Raw genomic sequence first — 19,325 nt, 5'->3', positions numbered from 1 at the left:
TAGCATTGACAAAGAAACAAATACTTTATTATTAAGTGGCAAAGTTTTGGCAATTGTTAATCTTTATGGATAACCTGTATTTACCACACTTTAAAACCGAAATATAACCGAAGAATATGATAACAATAGCATATTGCATTATTACTGCATTGCTCCAAAAAAGCTTAAGCTACATACAACAAAACCCTATTTTTATTCCATTATGAATTTGTATTTTTGAAGATATTTCAATGGTAACCAATGGGTGCTGGTAAGTCCCTCAGGACCTTGCCCTCTTCATGAATATCCTGTCACATATCAATAGAGAGATCTGTCAGTTACATGCACACAAACACACGAGCACAGAAAGATGCATGCATGTTCACATGTTCATACACTGCAATACAACAAATGTATATCCGCCATCAATGATATACATACAACCTTACACAACCACACTATTATTCATGCATTTGAATGCCTAACAAAGATATCCAAACGATTCCAACCACATACCGCAGCAAAGTGATTGACATCTCGATGGTGAGCCTCGTCCGCCCTCACCACCTCCACCACATCTCGGATAGTTGAGCCTTGAGGGAGCTGCCAATAGTCAAGAGCAATAGCTGGGGCAGGACCATTCGGCAAGTGTCCACAATCAATCTCGTGAAGATACTGGGTATACGAATGGATAGCTTCCTCCTCAAGGTAACCAACAATTCGATGTGCCATGCGGGGCGAGGCAATATAGAGTAAGAAGTAAGCATTGAAGAAGACTCCTTGGACAGCCACCACAAGGGCACGTTCATACCACTTGGGTTGGGCCACCTCCATGAATGTCATGAGATGCATCCTCTCATTCTCCGCCTCCTCCATAAGGGCTTTGATCCAACCCCCACTGTGTTCGAATCTCCGCAGAGACCTTAGGTGCAAGAGCATACCCCCTACCATCCCAGGCACTGCTGCCACTGTCTCTAGCATCATTGCTCGGCATCCATACCGCTTCTGCACACATATCAAGCCAATACCAATTCAGCAATAGTTCCACGGTTAATCATCATTATATGGTCCTAAATCCATGGCGAAAAGTGTACACGGCATATATATTTAAGAATGTGAGATGTATGACATGCATAGAGAACACAACATGACATTTATTGCATTAGGTTCCCTACTAGATTCTGATCAACTTCATCAAGTAACCTCCATGGAAACGAAACTGGAGCAACAACCTATGGTGTTTTTCAATAATTTGCCATAATACATGGAACATAAAACCCGACAGATTAGTAATGAAGAAAACTCCCTCCCACCCAACCTCCAGGTTCCCAAAAGCGAAAGAAGAAAGAAAAAATCCCAAATAATTCACCTGTAGTGCTATGAAGGGCTTGTAATCATGCATCCGAGCAGAGTATCACAGCTCTTTACCTCTTCTTTCTATCCTCCAAGAGCATTTCGAAGCAGCCGATTTGATTTAAACTAATAAAAAAGCTGCCAATACTACTGCTGGATCAATCAACTATAACTTTCTTCTCCACACCCATGTCTTGAATCAAGCTATTTAATCCATGGGTTGGGTGGAGGATTAGGTCAAAGGCTACCAAACATGAGAAAGTATCAGAACTGATGAATACAAAATGTTTGGCAAATAATTAGCTTCATACATGAAAAAATGTTGGCAAATCATTAGCTATGGCCATATTCAAGAATACCTACATGAATGAAGAATCTGGGAAAATGAGGCTTCTTAAGGTACTAAGACCAACAATAAAGAAGGACCCAGAGCTAATGAATGCAATAAAAATGTTGCCAATTCCATAGGGTCAAGCTCCTTGAATATAATACTACAATCATTTAGGAGTCACAAATAATCACATTCATTATTTGTTAATACCTGGAAGAATAGGTCAGTTGGCCACCGAAGGGCCTTCACAGTCCAGAATGCAAACTTGTCCGTAAAATTATTTGGAGCATGATGCTTCTTCAGGTCGATTTTAGTGTCTGATGTGTATGTCTCCCAAGGCTAAACAAGCAAAAACCTTAATCAGTTTCCATTCAATTAAGATTTTTAAGCATTTGAAGTATAAGATAATGAGATAAGCATTGCTCTATTAATCCTAATTAACATCAATGCATGCCTCAGACATCCTAATTAACATTGTATAGTAGGAGTGACATTGCCCAATCATCCTCAAAGTGATGATGGGCTAAAACACTCTAATTAACATTAATTAGTGAGATTAACAATGGCCAATCATTATTACCATCATCAAATCATGAGATGAAAAAGCAAACAGTTTTTAATCAATTATGATAGAGTGAGAGTATATTCACAACTCACGCAGACCTATAAAAGAAAATGGATACAAGGATTAATACAAAAAGAGCAAATACCACGAAACAAGCAAAGATTTTAAGGAAAATCAATGAAGGATGAATATATAAGAAAAGAAACACATGAATGATACAAGCAAAGATTTAAAAGGTAAGTAAAACAGAAATGAGGGATAAATGGAAGGAAATGAATGACGGATTCATTGAGAAAGAAAGCACATACCATGAAACAACGCCATGGCCAGACTGTACCATCCTCTCGGAATACGGTCTTCTTAGAGATGCCCCAATAGTTAGAGATAGCAACATCGTTCGCTACTTTAGCATTGGGGTTAGGGTTAGGGTTGGGGTTGGGGTTAGGGACAGGATTAGGGCTCTCTGTGGCAGAACTGAAGTTCCTGATGAAATAGAGAGGTTGCTGCTGACGAGCGGATATGGCAATGGAAGATCCTGCATGGTTTGTAAGGGTTTTGAAGAGGTAAGGTGTGCGGCGAGAAGCCGCGGCACGAAGAATTGCCGAATGAGCGACACTGATAGGCATTTGGCGGAGAAGATTTTACCTTCTCTTCCTTACTCTGATGATGGGATGAGGGTTCTCAAGGGGGAAGGGGGGGAAACGCAGGTTTTGTCAGAATTTAGGGTTTGGATGGATGAGAGAGACTAGGGTTTTTTTCGAAGAAATTAGGGTTTTGTTTGAGGTTGAGGATTGGTTGCTGGTTGCTGGTTGCTGGTTGCTGTGTCTTATTCTGCAGCTCCTGAAGATTGAGAGTGATTGATGTATGTACAGAGGAAGGGACCGGGGCGGCTACTTTTTTTATTTTTAATATTTTGAAGGGAATAAATTAGTTAATTAATTAATTAATTAATTAAGATGGGCTTGACGTAAAGGAATTGAAGTGAGGACATGGTGGCGTGCGGCGCACGCAATCTCCGCTCTTCCTTGCGCCCTACTCCACCACCCCTACCCACGAGAAGGAGCCCATTCTCGCAAGCATGTCTCACGTGGCACCATTGGACACACACACATACATTGTAAGACAAGGCGCCCGCCCATCCGACCTTCCCCCAGGTTCCCATCCCGTCCGTGCCTTGTGTCTGTCTTCTCCTTTCTTTGTTAAATCCCTTCCCTACGTAAATAAATGCAAGGTACACCTATCTATCCTCACTCTCTAATCCTAGCTTGCTTGCACCATCGATCTGGCCACGTGCCCATCTCGCCTAAACCCTAAACCCTTGCCGAAGGAAAGCTCGTCGTCTGGCCGTCGAGCGGCTACATGGGAAGGGCGGGTGGGTGGGAGGGGGGGTGGAGGAGCTATGGCCCCACACCCTCCTCTCTCTTTTTCTTGGCTCTTATTGATTTTACACCACGTGAACATGAACAATTTCCATTCGAGCACACTCTCGATTGAAACCTTCCTCGACAACAACCTCCCTCAGTCATCCTTGTATTATTTTTTGTGGAACACAAGGTTTCCACATCATAGTGCATTTTGTCTTGCCACCTTTTGTTAATCTAGGCTTCAAACCCTCTTTCTTAATATCTTTGGAACCACCATTTCCCAAGTTTCGTGACCCAACGAGTTTGTTACCAAGTCAACAAGCATTCTTGTCAAGGCGACAAGTCGAATTCTACTCCAAGCAAACTTCTTTAGTTTTCCTCACTTTTTTTTGTGATCAATTATTTTGCCACGTGTATATTGTTTTCCTACGTTTACACATTGCAATTTCTTTGAATCTAGCCTAAGAAACACCACAACTGTTCTAGGCGTCTTGCGATTTTTGGGACCAATGACTTTGTGGCATATCAACACGGTTTTATGTGTGGCTCTACATCATTTGAGAATGCAACCTCTTTAATATATTCATCACATTTTTTTGGCCTTTGATTTTGCCACTTCAACATGTATTTTTGCTCCAGCCCAAAAGCGTTTACATATAAATACCTTATATTTCAGAGTAGATGCTTCGCTTTATTGACAACAATGAATGTTTTCCTTTAATTACTAGGTTGGCACTCAAAAGGGTGAACTCGATACTAAGAAAGTTAGTTTACACACAATGGGAGTTATCCGACTTACACATGCAAAATATGATGCTATGTAGGCATTGCATCATCTAATTTGAGTACCATACCCTCCGAAACTTGTTTGAGGCCATACACCAACTTCTTGAGTTGACATACTATTTGTATATGGATTTTGACTTGAATTTGAGTGGTTGATGAATGTAGACGTCTTCCACAAGCCCATATTAGAGGAATCCATTGTTTACATTTATTCGAAGGATGTGCCACTACAAGCGTTAGTACAATCTACAAATTTGTCCTCATTGTAGCAACGTTGTGTTGCATTTGGTGTAGAGTGTGAACTACCTCCAAAACAAGCATAGTCCATATTTGCAAGCAAATGAATATAAAATAGGAAAAGTCGGTCTCATATAAGTACACATTCTTGTAAGCATTGTGAATTATTAATATGTGTTCATTCTTATGAAGCCATGCTAGTAATGAAATAATAGTGACACCATAAAAACTTCTACTTTAAGAGCACCACGGAGTGTTACTAACACACATCACCTTATTGTATTTATAGTTTAGAAGAAAGGAAATCTATAGGGAAGGTATATTAAACTAAAGATGAACGGGTATAAATAGAAAGAGCTTAGGGATTTGGGGGGAACGATTTAATCAAATTATACTATTGATCCTATGATCAACCTACTGTAATTGGGCTATACTATTCATTCAAAGTCTTTACAACATGTATACTATTATTGCTATCGATTTCTCTTATATATCAATGCCTATAGTTTTCTCATCCATCTTGTAGTCCTGAACTTTGGTGATTCCATCTATGCACACGATGATATGTTATTAGTCTTTATGACAACGTGAGAAATGGTCACGTCATGGTTTTGTGCATAACACTTGGTGATGGTTTGAGATTGGAAGTGATTGATGAATCCGTTAGAGTTGTGTTTTATCTTGTAGATTGAAAATTGATATATGGTGTGGGAATGAGATGAGATCCCATATATTGTTGTTGTAGAGCGTTCCATCTCCTTCAACCAAAGAGGAATAGGGTCGCCTCAATGAAGCCATCCAAATTGAAGACACACAACTATTTTCTTTGTGAAAGCATAGTGTCGCAACATGTAGTTGTCGCCTTTTGTAGATATTTCCTCACACCATAGGTTCTTGTGACAAGGACACCAAACTTCTCATAAATTGACGACTCACGCTTCCTCACCATAAAAAATTTGGTAGGTTCTTCATACTTAACCTCTAGGTAATTGAGCCTTGCCTTAACCAAGTTAGGTTATAGTCACGATGTATTGTGAAGTATCATAGTCGAGGATTGAGGGCTCATATAGGCAATTCATCATGCTTGAGTTAATTTATTGGCATGGTTAAGCAGTGTTTGCTAGGCCCAATATCCGTGTTAATGTTGACATTGATGTTGGCCTCAAACTGTGCCATAATGTTGATTCATCAAACAAGATAATAGGCACACATGAACTTTATGAGAAGAAACATTGCATCACTTATGCAGCTTTTATTCGAGTGAGTGGTCCAAAGAAATGCACTTCTCCAATTTCGGTCCAATATTGGTCTATACTTCATATATGACATGGACTTATGTGATGCAACCAAACACTTGAAATGTGGGAGCTCCAACTTTCTCCCATACAACTGTTTGAGGGGAGACATATTGCGTATCATTAGAGTCATCTTTCATGGCCGCAACTTTTGCTCAGTACGAGCATGGTAGGTTCTTTGCATTAATCATGACGTGATGGCTCTTTTGTTTTGATGTTGCATGTATCACCACATGAATTGTTGTTGTACTTTTGCTCATTGGAGCTCATTGGAGGTATGTTGCAAATTCATCATAGAAATATTCTTCTATGTTGTCGGACTAGTCTCTTTCTCCATTATTAGACATTGAAACTTTTTGAAGCACGCATAGACGTCAACTTTTGCATCCATTAGGTGGTTCAACATGTGCATGGTGCAATATGTGAGTGAAGGCAATGCAAATGGCTTGGGGCAGGTCCCTAAACATCCGAATGGATGATATATAGCAAATCGCAACTCATGTTTCAATCCTCCGAAGACGTACGTCCGTATCACGTCCCAGTTTGGCTCACTACACACACGCTGCTCGCATCGTTTGCTTAGGAGGTACATTAGTTAGCTCACGACTTATTGTGTGTCTGCAATCATCCGAAACTTTCGCGTGTTGATGATGGGTACGAACAATCCGCGTGTGCTAGGCTCTTGGCATAAGAAGTGGCGTTTGTGTTTCGGCCTGATGAGTAAAAAAACATTATGGATTTCATGGTGTTGTTACTCTTTACTCTTTACTCTTCGGATGAGGAAATCAAGTGAGTAATGTATGTATGTATGTATGTATGTATGTATGTCTGTCTGTAGTTTAATGGAGAGGGAGACATTTTGAGTTTTGAGTTATCCTGAGTTCAAACAAGAACAAAACCAAAGAAAAGACATGGCCATGCCGATTCACCACATTCTCCCTCCCCCCTCCCGCACTCTCTGCTGCTCCTGCTTCAATGGAGCTTTTACAACACCCAGGCTCCACCCCCCGCGCTCCTCCTATCGTGCTCCCCTTGCAACTGAGAGCTCTATCAAGAAGACGCAGATGGATAAAGAAGAACATCTCCAATCGTGGCTACATAGTCTTGGCCATAACCCTTGCAACTTGCATCTCCACAGCTTCCCTCAGAACACTTTTATAGGGTTTGGAACCATCGCAGGGGAAGGTGGAATCTTAGAAGGCCAAGAGATTGTTCAGGTTCCTCTCCAAGCTTTCATGTGCGAAGAGGTAAACGTTCTTTTGTGCTCTCCTCGGAGACTCTAAGTTGCATTCTTAGAAAATTTGGATTTTTACCAAAAGCTAAAACGCATCATGTAGTGTTGATATTTGTCATAGCTATGGGAGAATATTATGAAGAATTTAACACTAATGACAAGGAGATAAATTGGAAAAAGTTGTAAATAATGTTGCTATATTAACAAAAAGCTAGAATATACCAGAGATCAGAAAGAAATGCGCAAAGATGGGTGTGTGTGCCTTTATATAGGCTACAAAGTGGACACTTATTGGCTCCTGATTTGGGCTTGTCCACACTGTGGTTCTCACCGTAGGATATTACAATACAGGGAATGTTTACATGCCAAAGCTAAAGAAACATTTATTCTAAACATCTCAAAATGCATAGCTATTGTACCTTCAGCATCAAGATTTAAAGGCAATTTCCAAATATTATGAATGAAAATTGCAAGTGAACTTGGAGAGTTTTCAAACATTGGTCTGCTCCTAGCAGCCCTCACAAAAAGCCTCTTTTCTGGACCAATATCTCCTAGTCAAGACCTTAGCCGTACTTTTCTAAGCATGTTTCGATTTCTATGTATGGGTGTCACCAAAAATTGTGTTTCACTTTGTATGCTCAATGAAACAGGCTAAACACAGAACAAAGCCATCAAAACATTGTTATCAGAGAAGAACACATTTAAGGGAATTTCCCTAATTTTAAGGTCTTCTGATTTCCTTAATGTGTTGAGTTTTGGGATATATGGGATATATAATGTGCCTATGTGTCACTCTATATCTAATCACAGTATTTTAAAGTTATAGTCCCCTGCACTCCATATCTAACTGCATTAATTTAAAGTCCTGGACCCAGGCATTCTATGTCTGCTTACATCAGTTTTAAGTTCTGAATTCAAGCAATCCATATCTAACTACATCAGTTGTAAGTTCTGGATCCATGCATTTCCCACATTTCCCTGCAACCTTATAATAATGGAATCAATTAGTCCAGGATAGGTCTATTAGCTCGTCATTTGTGGCAGAATATGGATAGGTATGTCTAGACATAAAATATATGCCTAGTAAGGTTAGAAGTTAACAACCTTTACTGTTGTGCACTTCTTCCTATTTTGCATGGAGATATTACTACTGAAATGTTGGAAGGGTATGGCTCTTCCATCGATGTCGACCACCGCTTTCGAAAAGTGTGATTCTTCTATCCCATGGAATTGGACATAGGAAGTCCTCAAAAACTGATGATGGCCATTGACGACAAATCTGGGGTAATGGATTGGGTAGAGAGTGTTATCTATGGCCTCCTCTTTGGCTAATTTTTATTTAATTATTCTGTTATTACTTTTTACTGGTGTTTAATTAGTGAGTTTGATGGTTTGGTCCTAACATGATAGTAGATGACTTTTATTGCAGACTGCACTTGCATGTCCTGATGTTGGTCCCCTTATAGAAAAGGCAGGATTAACACCTTGGCAAGGCTTGTGCTTACATCTATTGTTTGAAAGAGCTAAAGGCTGTAAAAGCATGTGGGATCCCTATATTTCGCTTCTTCCTTCAGAGCTGGAGATGGTTGAACAACATCCATTATTGTGGCCACAGGTATTGTTAGAAGTGTATAGCTGCACCCAGCCCATCCATTATATGTTTATAAATTTTGATATGGAGGGCTTACCACAGGAGCTTTGTGATGAGTTGTTGGCTGGATCACCGATGCTTGCTAAACTCAAAGGGAGGATAAATCAATGCAAGTATGATCTGTTTCAGTATCCCTCTTCCCTCTCTCCCCAGATTATTGCTAATTCAACAAGACTCTCAAGGGTTGCAGGGAGGACTATGAAGCAATACTAACTGCTGGTGTGAGGACCTTGAAGTCTTCTACTTCTGGAATCGATATCATTGCTGATGAGATGTCTATGCGATGGGCAGCTGCTATTTTACTAAGTCGAGCATTCTCCTTAGACCTGGGTAAAGAGGTAAATTTCCTTCCAGCATAAAGTGGTAATGTTGCTTGTAATCCTCAGAACCAAACTTTTTTCATTGTTGTCTTTATACAGGATGATGACTGTCTTTGGACTGATGGTGGTAATTCTACCGTGCTGGTCCCTTGGGCTGACATGCTAAACCATAGTAGTTCAGCCGGAAGAGAGTCATGTCTTATGTATGACTGTAGCAGGGAAATTGCATATCTATGTGCACATAAGAGCTATGGCGAAGGAGAGCAAGTTTTTGATTCATATGGGCCCAGCCTTTCCCCTTCCCAACTGTTGCTGGACTATGGATTTGTTGATGAGGAGAATCAAAATTACTCGGTTGACTTACCGGTAAGTAAGTCTCTCTAGATATGTATGAATCCACCAAAAGAAGCAGACTTACTCTGTTGACTTGTTGTTAGCTATGTTTTTCTAAATACCAATGATTCTTTTAGCAGAATTAAGTTAGGCTACAACTGTTGAAAGATTGATAGATATGCAGGCTTCTATCTTGGGTCCAATTAGAAGTACAAGAAATGAGGCACTTCTTGATGCTATTGGGCTTCCAGCTGGTAAACATGATTTCTTTTTATATATTCATTTCCTTCTAATGCTTGTAGTTTCTTCATTAAAGTAAATAAAGAAAACAAAAGGCCACAAAAGAATACAAGAATCTACTATGTCTTTTCCTAATAGAAGGGCAAAAAACCATGAATTCTCATAGTTTGGTGAAACACCCGTGGCCTAGAATGAGATGTCCGGAAAAGCAAATTGACGCCAATGCAGATATTTTGTAAACTCACAATTTCCATCTATCCCATGATCTTCAGTTACACGTTTTAAAGTCAATTAAATGTGATGAGTTGTAATTGAAGCTATTTTGTATAGATTTGTATTACATAAACGAGCACTGAGTTCTTGAATGTTTACAGATGGTGCTGTATTCCCTGTCACTGAAGCAGGTGTAGATAAAAGTATCTTAGCTTGGGCGAGGGCAGCCTTTGCATCAGAAAATGAACTTGTAGTTGCTGGTTGGGATTCGGAATCAGATAAATGGTCTTACAATAAAGCTGCTACTGCTATGGCTTATTTTGATGAACCAATCAGCCCAGAAAACGAGTCCCAGGTTTGTCTTAGTAAGGGGATATATGTACGTGCACCTCTGCAGTGTCAGTTCTTTTTTACATTAACACCTGCCCATGGCTTGTATAGGTTCTGAAGTCTATACTTTCATCTTGTGGAACGGTTTTAGGAGGCTATCCAACGTTGATCGAAGAAGATATAAATTCACTGAATATCGAAAATACTGTTCTAGGAAAGGTAATACATGACATTGCTTGCATTACCTGTACATGCTTCCGATAGGAAGCCTTGAAAATTGGTTATTTGAATAATTAACAGGAAAGAAAGCCATGAAAAGTTAAATATAGGTCAGGTATGAGGTGACTTGGAGGGGAAACATCTTCATTATTGTGTCCTTTGTTGTATTTTACTCCATAGCAATAGGGCAATTAGCATAGTGCAAGGAAGTAAATAAGCTACTTGTTGTATCCTATCTCTTTGGTGGCACTCGTAGGCCTCACGGGGTAACTTCAATGTAGAGTTATGCTGCGTCCATTTATGAATCATATATAGAGGCTGGTTAAGAGGTGGTTGTTGTAGCCTTACAAATCCCGTGGGGCATGATGCTAGAGACAAAATTATTCAGTGCATGTGTTTTGGATTACATGCTGGTTATAGTGCTAAAATACAAGAGGATAATCTGCATGGTGTAAGTAAATCAACTCATCCTAGGATCATGTCTCCAATAGTGTGCAAGATACATGTGCTCAAATTGCTTTATGGGGAGAAGGACTGAAAGGGTTCCTTTAAACTGATTTTTATAGATCCAACTCCTACACTCCCACCTTTCCTCATCTGGTGGCCATTTCGTAGAGAGTCATTCTACTGATTTTCTCCATTCTGCTCAGCCAATTCTAATCGGTGGCTGAGCAGGTTTCCACACCATATAGCAAGACATGGATTTCCAAAGCATTGCAATGCTTGATTTATGTTCTGCCATCCTTGAAGCTTATTGAGATTGCAATTAGATTAAAAAATATAATAGCTTCCCCAACTGGCCTTGTAGTATGCGTCTGCCCACTTATAGGTGGTAGTATGATGCCAATTCATAAGTATTTGTTTGGTACGGGTAAACATTTAGCTGCTTGTTCTTGATTTTCGTGAATTTGCTTTTCCCTACATTTTTTTTTCCAAAAAAATATTCTTCATTAGTAGAAATTCTACATACATGACAAAATGATTAGTCTGACAACATTATAAAGGCTGTAACCATGATAGGCCAATAACAGAGCTCAAAGACTCAGAGTGGAAAACTAAAAGGAATGGCATGATTGGACTTTTAGCTAAACCCCTTTGAGTATGATTCATCCTAACCTTCTTCCATTGAATGATGAACACATACTAGCCTTCGATTTAGCTGAAAGTTTTTGTGGACTACTTCAACACCTGCTTCAGTTGCTGCATTTGTCGACACCAAAATTTCCATGATGCCCAGGCAACTATTGTCTTCAACATGTGTCGACTTAGCCTTATGCAGGCTGACCAAAAGACTTTACATCCTCATTGAGATCTACATCAGAAAAAGTTCCTTCCAAATCTTCAAGGTCTTTCAGAAATTCCATTTCAATCGAAACCTTCTCAAAAGACTGAATTTCATGTAATGCTTCTTTGGAGACTTGGTACGAGAAATATCATTACAACTAGGCAAATGAAGAACAATATCACTGCCCCCTACCTCTACAGTCTCCGAGGTCGCATTTTCCTTGCTTTGTTTCTCACAGCTACAACATCACAGACCTGCAGAGGATTCATACTTTCATTGATTTCTTCCAGACCGAACCTAGTATCTTGATCTTCATAATCTGCATTCTCCAATGTGACATTGTCATTGCTATTAAGGAGGCCATTATTTTCAGTCGAAGAGGCTTCAAGAATACAAAATTATCTTCATCTTCCACTTGAAACACTCGCCAATTACCACTGAAGACCTATACATCCAAAAACAGAATGAGTCTACTCTCTTCATCCCCTATGAAAATATCTTCAACCCCAACATCATCATTCCTCATCCTTATCAAGAAATAGAAAATTTGCTTCTTTTTCCACATCCACCCACCCTCTCGCCGATTAACGCCAAAGGCTTGTACATACAAAAAAACAAAATGAGTATAGTGTCCTCATCCCCTCCTGAAAATATGCTTCAGCCCCCGACATCATCTTCACTCATCAAAAAATAGAAAATCTACTTCTTTTTCCTACATCCACCCTCTCACCGATTAACACCGAAGGCCTGTACATACAAAAACAAAATGAGTAACTGTCCTCATCTCCTCCTGAAAATATGCTTCAGCCCCCCACACCATCTTCACTCATCCTTATCAAGAAATAGAAAATCTGTTTCTTTGCTTTTCCCTACATTCACTGATAGGCTCCTCTTTACAAAAATTCTCAACGATATTAAGTGTTGAAATCCTTGAGAAGTATCATAATCAAATGTTTGAAAATGATTGTTCCTGAAAGTTGCTTAGGTTGCGCATTGGTTTTCGTTCATTGTACTGTTCATTGGTTTTCGTTCTCTTCAAACTCTGTGAGTTCTTGTTTCGTCTCTTATTCGAGCAAAAGTATCTTTTATCTTTCTCCAACATGACATTGAACACGGAATCCTCGCAATTTGTGATGGACATTGCTATGGAAACAACTGCTCCAAAAAGCAACAATATAATGCTAGAATGTAATCAATCTAAGATTGAATAGGAATGGAAGGTAATTCTGATTCTTCCAGTGGAGAGAGAGAGAGAGAGAGAGAGAGAGAGAGAGAGAGAGAGAGAGAGAGAGAGAGAGAGAGAGTTTTTGACATTCATGTAGGTACAAGCTTCGTCATTTGTACACGTCCAAACTAAGCGTGCCATCATCTCTGAAAAGAAGGCATTACGTGCAGCTTGGAAAAAGATATATGTAATGTTGAAAAAGTTAGAGAAAGGCGACAAGGTTCATAAGAAAATGATAATAAAATAATCATAAACTTCAGGAGTCTACTAATTCGTGGCATGATGTCTAGTTTGTTGAAATCTCAAGGGTGCTGTGGAGAATGGATTGAGTAATTCATCCCACAAAACATCCTTCTCAGAACTTAGAGATGAGATTGAACTCCATTGTGGAAAATATTGTTCAATCCCATGGAAGCAGTGTGAAGCACAATGCTTTACTCCTAAATTTTGATACCAATACCATGAATGCATTGAATTCTATTAGAAACGACATAGCACATTGTTTTAATGGTAAAGAGTCTACTCGTTTGGAGCAAAGCTATTATTTTGTGTCATTAGGTGCAACGGGTTACAATATAAGATTATTATTACTGGATTATATTGGAAGGAAGAAAATTGTATGAGCTAGCAAATCAGTTGAGTGAGACAAAACTAGAGATTAATTAACTAGGAGAGACTATCAACCAACTTGGAAATTTAAATCAAAAATTTATAAACATGAAAACTATAAAATAGAATATACAACGTGTATCAAAGTTCATTTTGTTAGCCACAACTCATTACCAAGGTCATGGTCATTATCACAACATCTAATTCAAGATTACATATCATGATTGCTTCAAAATCAGACCCCAAATTTATAGTTCTAGAAATAAAGCATATTAATTCCTAATTCTTGATGGCACATTAACCTATCTTCATTGTGTTTCTGGTGAATTATCCATGTGTGGATATTTCCACCCTTAGATTAAATTTGCACTCAAATACCAATTGAATGTGATCATCGATTACATTATTTTTTGAAGAAACAATTTAACTGTAGATGGTTCCAATCATAAATTTTTAATTGATATAAACCTTTGGTTTGTGTGAAGGCATAGAAAATTTAAGCACAAAGCTCTCCCTAGTGTGTCATAATTAAAGGTTTTGTTATTTATTTATTTTTCATGGCCATCAATTTCAATTTGAAAGTGATACAAGAGAGCCACAATTCATTTTCCCTCTAATGATTTAATCTTGTATTAATATACATCATGTTATTTATGAAATGCCCTCCTATATAAAGGTTGCATGGTATATCAAAAGGGTACCATGACTCCACTCCAATGTTCAATTTATCCCATCTCACCCACAAACTTGTAGCCCAGTCTTGATAATGATTGAATGTCTCATTAGTTTCCCTGCATAATACATGCTTTTCAAGTTCTCAAACATTGGTGGGACATAAAAAATCAATAGACTCTTCGGAGCACATGCTTAGAAAATAAGATCGCAGGGCCATGTGCAATGAACTTAAATGAAATCAGGAAAAGGAGGAAATGACTCCCTCCACGATCATCGAACAATGGTTATTTCGGCGAGTGTTAGCAACAAGGGGTAGCCAATTAACAATTTGTGCGGAATTTGTGCAAAACTAGTGTGAGACCAATAATTTATTCATTTCGGGGGTCCCCCGTCCAGCCATTGCGTAATGCGTTGGAAAGATTTCCTCATCCTCTAGTGTTTATGTTAAGAATCATCTTTTGGGCCCTAGCAACCAGGTGAGAAGTGGGTAACTGACCTTTTAAACTGAATCAGTGGTTAATGGAACATACATATATAGGGAATTGTGCGGAACTAGTGTAGGACCAATAATTAATTCATTTCGAGGGCCACCCATCCGGCCATTGCATATTGTGTTGGAAAGATTTCCTCATCCTTCAGTGTTAATGTTAAGAGTCATCTTTTGGGTCCTCACAACAATTTGATAGATAGTCAAGTCAAGCCAAGTCAAGTCAAAGTCAAAGTCAAGTCAAGTCAAAGTCATAGCAATGGGCCCAGTTTTAGCTCAAACCGAACTGAACCGTTAAACCGTGGCTTAACGGTTTATTGGTTCAAAAATAAATAAACCGTTTGGTTTGGTTTCAAATGTTATGATCCGGTTTGGTTTTGAATTTCATGGTTTAACGGTTTAGGTTTATGTGGTTTGGTTTAAAGGTTTAAAGGTTAAAAAATATTCCTAAATTTTCACCTCTAGGCTAAATTTTAACGTTTAATTTTAAACCTCTAGGCTCTAACTTATTAAATTTTATATACATTATAAGTAGAGTGTCCTTTTGATGTCAAATTTATGATAAGTATGATGACCAAAATTATAATATGTATGATGACTAAATTTATGACAGGTATGATGACCAAATTTATAATAAGTGTGATAACTAAATTTATGATAAGTATGATGACCAAATTTATGATGATTTTCTCACATATATTCATAATATATATGATAATCAATATCTCAAAAAGATGATTTGGTTTGGTTCTAAAATTTCCGTAAACGGTTTGGTTTGAAGGCCAAGAAACCGAACCGAACCGAACCGGGCCCATTGTTACCAAGTCCAAGTCAAGTCAAGTCAAGTCAAGTCAAGTCAAGCCAAGCCAAGCCAAATATAGTGCCATGAAAATCCATGTTTATCGCGAAACCATGAAGAGAAGACAGAGAGAGACAGTGTCTTAAGGAAGTTACGTGAGGCATTAAAAGCTCATCTTTGTCGTCAGAACCAGAAGACTCATAGACAGACAGACAGAAAGACTGGGACGACGATAAGAGGCGGCTATGGGAAAGCTTGTGTGCGTGACCGGTGCCTCTGGCTTCATCGCTTCGTGGATCGTCAAGCAGCTCCTCGAGAAAGGATACACCGTGCGAGCTTCTGTCAGAGATCCAGGTTTTCTTTCCATCTTCCCCTTTTTTCTTCTGCCCGTCCTTCCAAAAAATGGATAAGCACTTGGCAGGATTAGTTCTTCCTTTCCTTGTTTCTGGTTGTCTCCCTCATCTCCCCCTGTCCTTTTGTCCTTTAAGGATATAAGATCTATTGGGAAACGTCCATCAGACACGATGGGAATCACAGAAGGCTATCTTCGAGATAGGGGTGAATGCGTAGGGGGAGATCGCGTTTCTTAGAAGGGCTCAACTATATTTGTTCCCATCTAGCTTAATCATCACCCATTACTGTGAAAACTTCCATTTTTATTCAGAACCATGCTTGCATTAAGAAGGTATAAGCTCTACCCACTTCGTCTATCATGGAAGTCGAGTTTCTTGATTCATTGAATAACTACTCCTTCAAGAAAGAAACTCGAATAAATGTATGATCCCTATCAGAACTCCACAATATGTAGGACCTGAATGATTGAGGGCTGTAAAAATTCACTGTTTTTGAACACGTGAAGTGTGCTCACATGAGAGTTACATAATCTCTCTTTGCAAGAAATTGTATTCTACAAAGTGGAACATCTGGACTTGTTATTTAAGAAATCCAACTCTAAATAGTCACTTGAAAATCTTACCAAACTTGGTTTATGTAAGTTCAGCTATATAGTATTAATGGCCCACGAGGCAAAAAATCTCGCTCCAACTCTCAGAACTTTTTGAAAAAAAAATTCCTCTTGTTCCTTGAATTTTCTAAAGCCTTTAAATTTTGTTAGAGTTTTTCGAATTTTTGGGAGAAAGAAGGGAATGTATTTTTAACTGTGGTTATTTATTTTTGATATTCCTTTTTCGTTCTATTTACATTGGCTGCAAATTTGAGAAAAGAAAGATGCTTACAAAGGTGAAATTTTACCTATTATTCCACCGACAATTTCTCTACTAACTTCAAATTGTCTACTAACTTCATCCGCCGTTGTCTCTGTCAACTCATGACTCTCTTTATGCCTCTCCATAGATGCAATGCTTAGATGTTGGACTCTATGATGATGAGAAAGCCCAAGGTGTCTACACAAAGATAAGCATATTAAAGATACTATTATATTCTACTGAGTTATATAATACATGGTCCATCAATTATATATTAAAAATGTGTTTCTTTTCCCCTTCAGATGAATTAATGAATGACTTCTACTATGCATATGTAATTAGATGTGGATATTTATCAGTTCAATTAGGTGCATGTGTATGCATATAAAATGCATGCATAAAAATATCCAACATACATACATGTGTATGTGTGCATGTATATATGTGCGTTTCTTTTTTCTTCCTGAAATTCTTAAACCTGTTTTGCTGACCGACATGGAAACATGATTCCATCTTTTGACAATAGTTTAAAAGATTCTACATGTTAAAAAAGTTTTAATATGGCTTTTGATTAAGAGTACACTCTCTTCTACCAAATTACACTTACATCTGTGCATGGCTCCATTGCCAATCAGTAGTCATATTCCAAATATTCTCTTAACTGTTTTTTATTTTTATTTTTCTTTCCTAAGATAATCTGGTGAAAACGGCGCACTTATTGAATTTACCATATGCAAGTGAAAGGCTCAAACTCTTCAAAGCTGATTTACTAGAAGATGGTTCCTTTGATTCTGCCATAGATGGTTGTGATGGAGTCTTTCATACTGCATCACCTTTTTTCTTCAATACAAGTGACCCACAGGTATCTGCCATGCCTTTTCAGCTACTTAATTTTATAAGAAAATATTATGATTATATGTAGCTTTAAGTTGTACTAAAGTTGTATGCACCTTGGGTTTCTTGGATGTTTAATTATATGCACATAATCTGATCCTCTAGTTTCTATTAGTGGGAATACAAGAAAACGTAAGTTTTATGCGGATGCTTTTTTCCGGTTAAACTTAATCGTGGATTGCTCAGAGTTTGTATGGCACCATAGAACTTGACCTTGGCCACTGCATGTAAAGAGAGCAGTGATAATCCATACTTCATGTCCAACTACACTATGGTTTCTCTTAAATGTGTGATCCTTTATTGTTTGCAATCCACTACACCTTAAAATCTCTGAATGTATTATAAACACTTGACTGCTATTTCGCAAGTATTATAATTTGTAGATCAAGTAAATAAATCAAGATATTTTCCACTAAAATCTAGCACACAATGGTGTTAGACAAGCTGAGCCTTCTTTTATTTTGTATAGAGAGATCTGATTGGTCCAGCTGTGAAAGGTACTCTCAATGTTCTAAATGCATGTACGAAAGCAAAGACTGTAAAAAGGATAGTCTTAACATCGTCAACAGCAGCTGTTGTGTATGCACCTTCCAGAAAAGTGGAAGATATTGTTGATGAGAGCTTTTTTAGTGATCCACAGTTTTGTGGAGAAAGAAATGTAAGCAGTTAAACCCTAGATTCTATGATTCATTTCATTGAGCTTCTTATACAAAAGTTGAATGATGAGTGTTCTATATTTTGCATTATTTCAGCTGTGGTACCAACAATCAAAGACACTAGCCGAACTAGAAGCTTGGAAGTTTGCAAAGGAACATGAATTGGATCTAGTGACAATTAATCCAGCAATGGTTGTGGGAAGGCTTCTGCAGCAGAGCATGAACACAAGTTCAGAGGCTATTTTAAAAATTCTAAATGGTAACTTTTAGGTGATGTATGGAATGTTGATGCACGTGGAACTTGAGTTGATGGCCTATATAATTAAGTTTCTATGTTCTTATCAGGCGCTGCCACATATCCAAACGTTGTGATGGGTTGGGTAGATGTCAGAGATGTTGCAAAAGCTCATATACTGGCATATGAATCTGCATCTGCATCAGGACGTTATGTGTGTGTAGAGAGCACATTACATTATGAGGACATTGTTCAGATACTCAAGAATCTCTACCCTGATTTGGCAATATCTGCAAAGTAAATGTTTTGTAATTATATATAATATCCCCTGTGACTTTCCTTCATTTCTGAAATTTTTCTGTTTTTTTGAGCTTCTCAGATGTGTAGATGAATCTGGTCCTCGTGCCCCAATATACAAGGTATCTACAGAAAAGCTGAGGAGCTTGGGAATGGAATTTACACCTATTGCAGAGTCACTAAAAGAATGCGTGGACAGTTTGATTGAACAGAACCTGGTTAAGCAGAAACTCTAATCGTATGTGTGTCTTATATGATGGAAGAAACAAATTTAGTTTTGTACAAATAAGAAGGCTTCAAACTTCACTTGATCGAGGTCAATGTATGTCTAATTAGTATTGTACAAGGAGCAATAATAATGTGGAGCTTTGTTGTTTGAGGTTGATGGAAGTGCAGTGCAGAATGATAAAATGAGGGTTAATTTAGGCCAATGAATTTTAAAGCAACACTGATACCTCATATGGATATATTGACTGATAATTATTACAATTTATGTTGGTTATGAGAA

The 19,325-nt window shown here is 38.3% G+C and overlaps 3 protein-coding genes across 5 annotated transcripts; 2 read left to right on the top strand and 1 right to left on the bottom strand.

Annotated features, from left to right (window-relative positions):
- Positions 1-109: 109 nt before the first annotated feature.
- On the bottom strand, positions 110-2,994 carry LOC147869906 (ubiquinol oxidase 2, mitochondrial-like). Its single transcript, XM_087334548.1, has 5 exons — positions 2,932-2,994; positions 2,537-2,882; positions 1,874-2,002; positions 496-984; positions 110-287 (listed from the first exon to the last, which is right to left on the bottom strand). Exons 2-5 carry the CDS (start codon positions 2,852-2,854, stop codon positions 228-230), a joined length of 996 nt encoding a protein of 331 aa, XP_087190674.1. The 5' UTR covers positions 2,855-2,882; positions 2,932-2,994; the 3' UTR covers positions 110-227.
- A 3,764-nt stretch (positions 2,995-6,758) lies between these two features.
- On the top strand, positions 6,759-13,455 carry LOC147869905 (uncharacterized). 3 transcript variants are annotated; one of them, XM_087334544.1, is made up of 9 exons: positions 6,759-7,157; positions 8,574-8,759; positions 8,838-8,908; positions 8,986-9,133; positions 9,215-9,481; positions 9,633-9,702; positions 10,063-10,256; positions 10,343-10,450; positions 13,058-13,455. In XM_087334544.1, the coding sequence occupies exons 1-9, from the start codon at positions 6,822-6,824 to the stop codon at positions 13,205-13,207; spliced, it is 1,530 nt and encodes a 509-aa protein (XP_087190670.1). In that variant the 5' UTR covers positions 6,759-6,821; the 3' UTR covers positions 13,208-13,455. The 3 variants fall into 3 exon arrangements, with proteins under 3 accessions (XP_087190670.1, XP_087190672.1, XP_087190671.1); XM_087334546.1 differs by lacking the exon at positions 13,058-13,455 and adding an exon at positions 10,532-11,001; XM_087334545.1 differs by lacking the exon at positions 13,058-13,455 and having other exon boundaries at positions 10,343-11,001.
- Positions 13,456-15,723: 2,268 nt separating this feature from the next.
- Positions 15,724-19,325, top strand: LOC147869904 (cinnamoyl-CoA reductase CAD2-like). The gene is made up of 6 exons (XM_087334547.1): positions 15,724-15,884; positions 17,428-17,597; positions 18,099-18,287; positions 18,382-18,544; positions 18,631-18,817; positions 18,900-19,325. The coding sequence occupies exons 1-6, from the start codon at positions 15,776-15,778 to the stop codon at positions 19,051-19,053; spliced, it is 972 nt and encodes a 323-aa protein (XP_087190673.1). The 5' UTR covers positions 15,724-15,775; the 3' UTR covers positions 19,054-19,325.

Source organism: Azolla caroliniana, unplaced genomic scaffold (genome assembly GCF_043228905.1).
Source record: "Azolla caroliniana isolate FFs.n. ecotype wild unplaced genomic scaffold, voAzoCaro1.0.p SCAF_1, whole genome shotgun sequence".
NCBI classification, from domain to species: Eukaryota; Viridiplantae; Streptophyta; class Polypodiopsida; order Salviniales; family Salviniaceae; genus Azolla; species Azolla caroliniana.
Note: the sequence above shows the minus strand (reverse complement) of the source record. Positions and strands in the feature narration are given on the sequence as shown.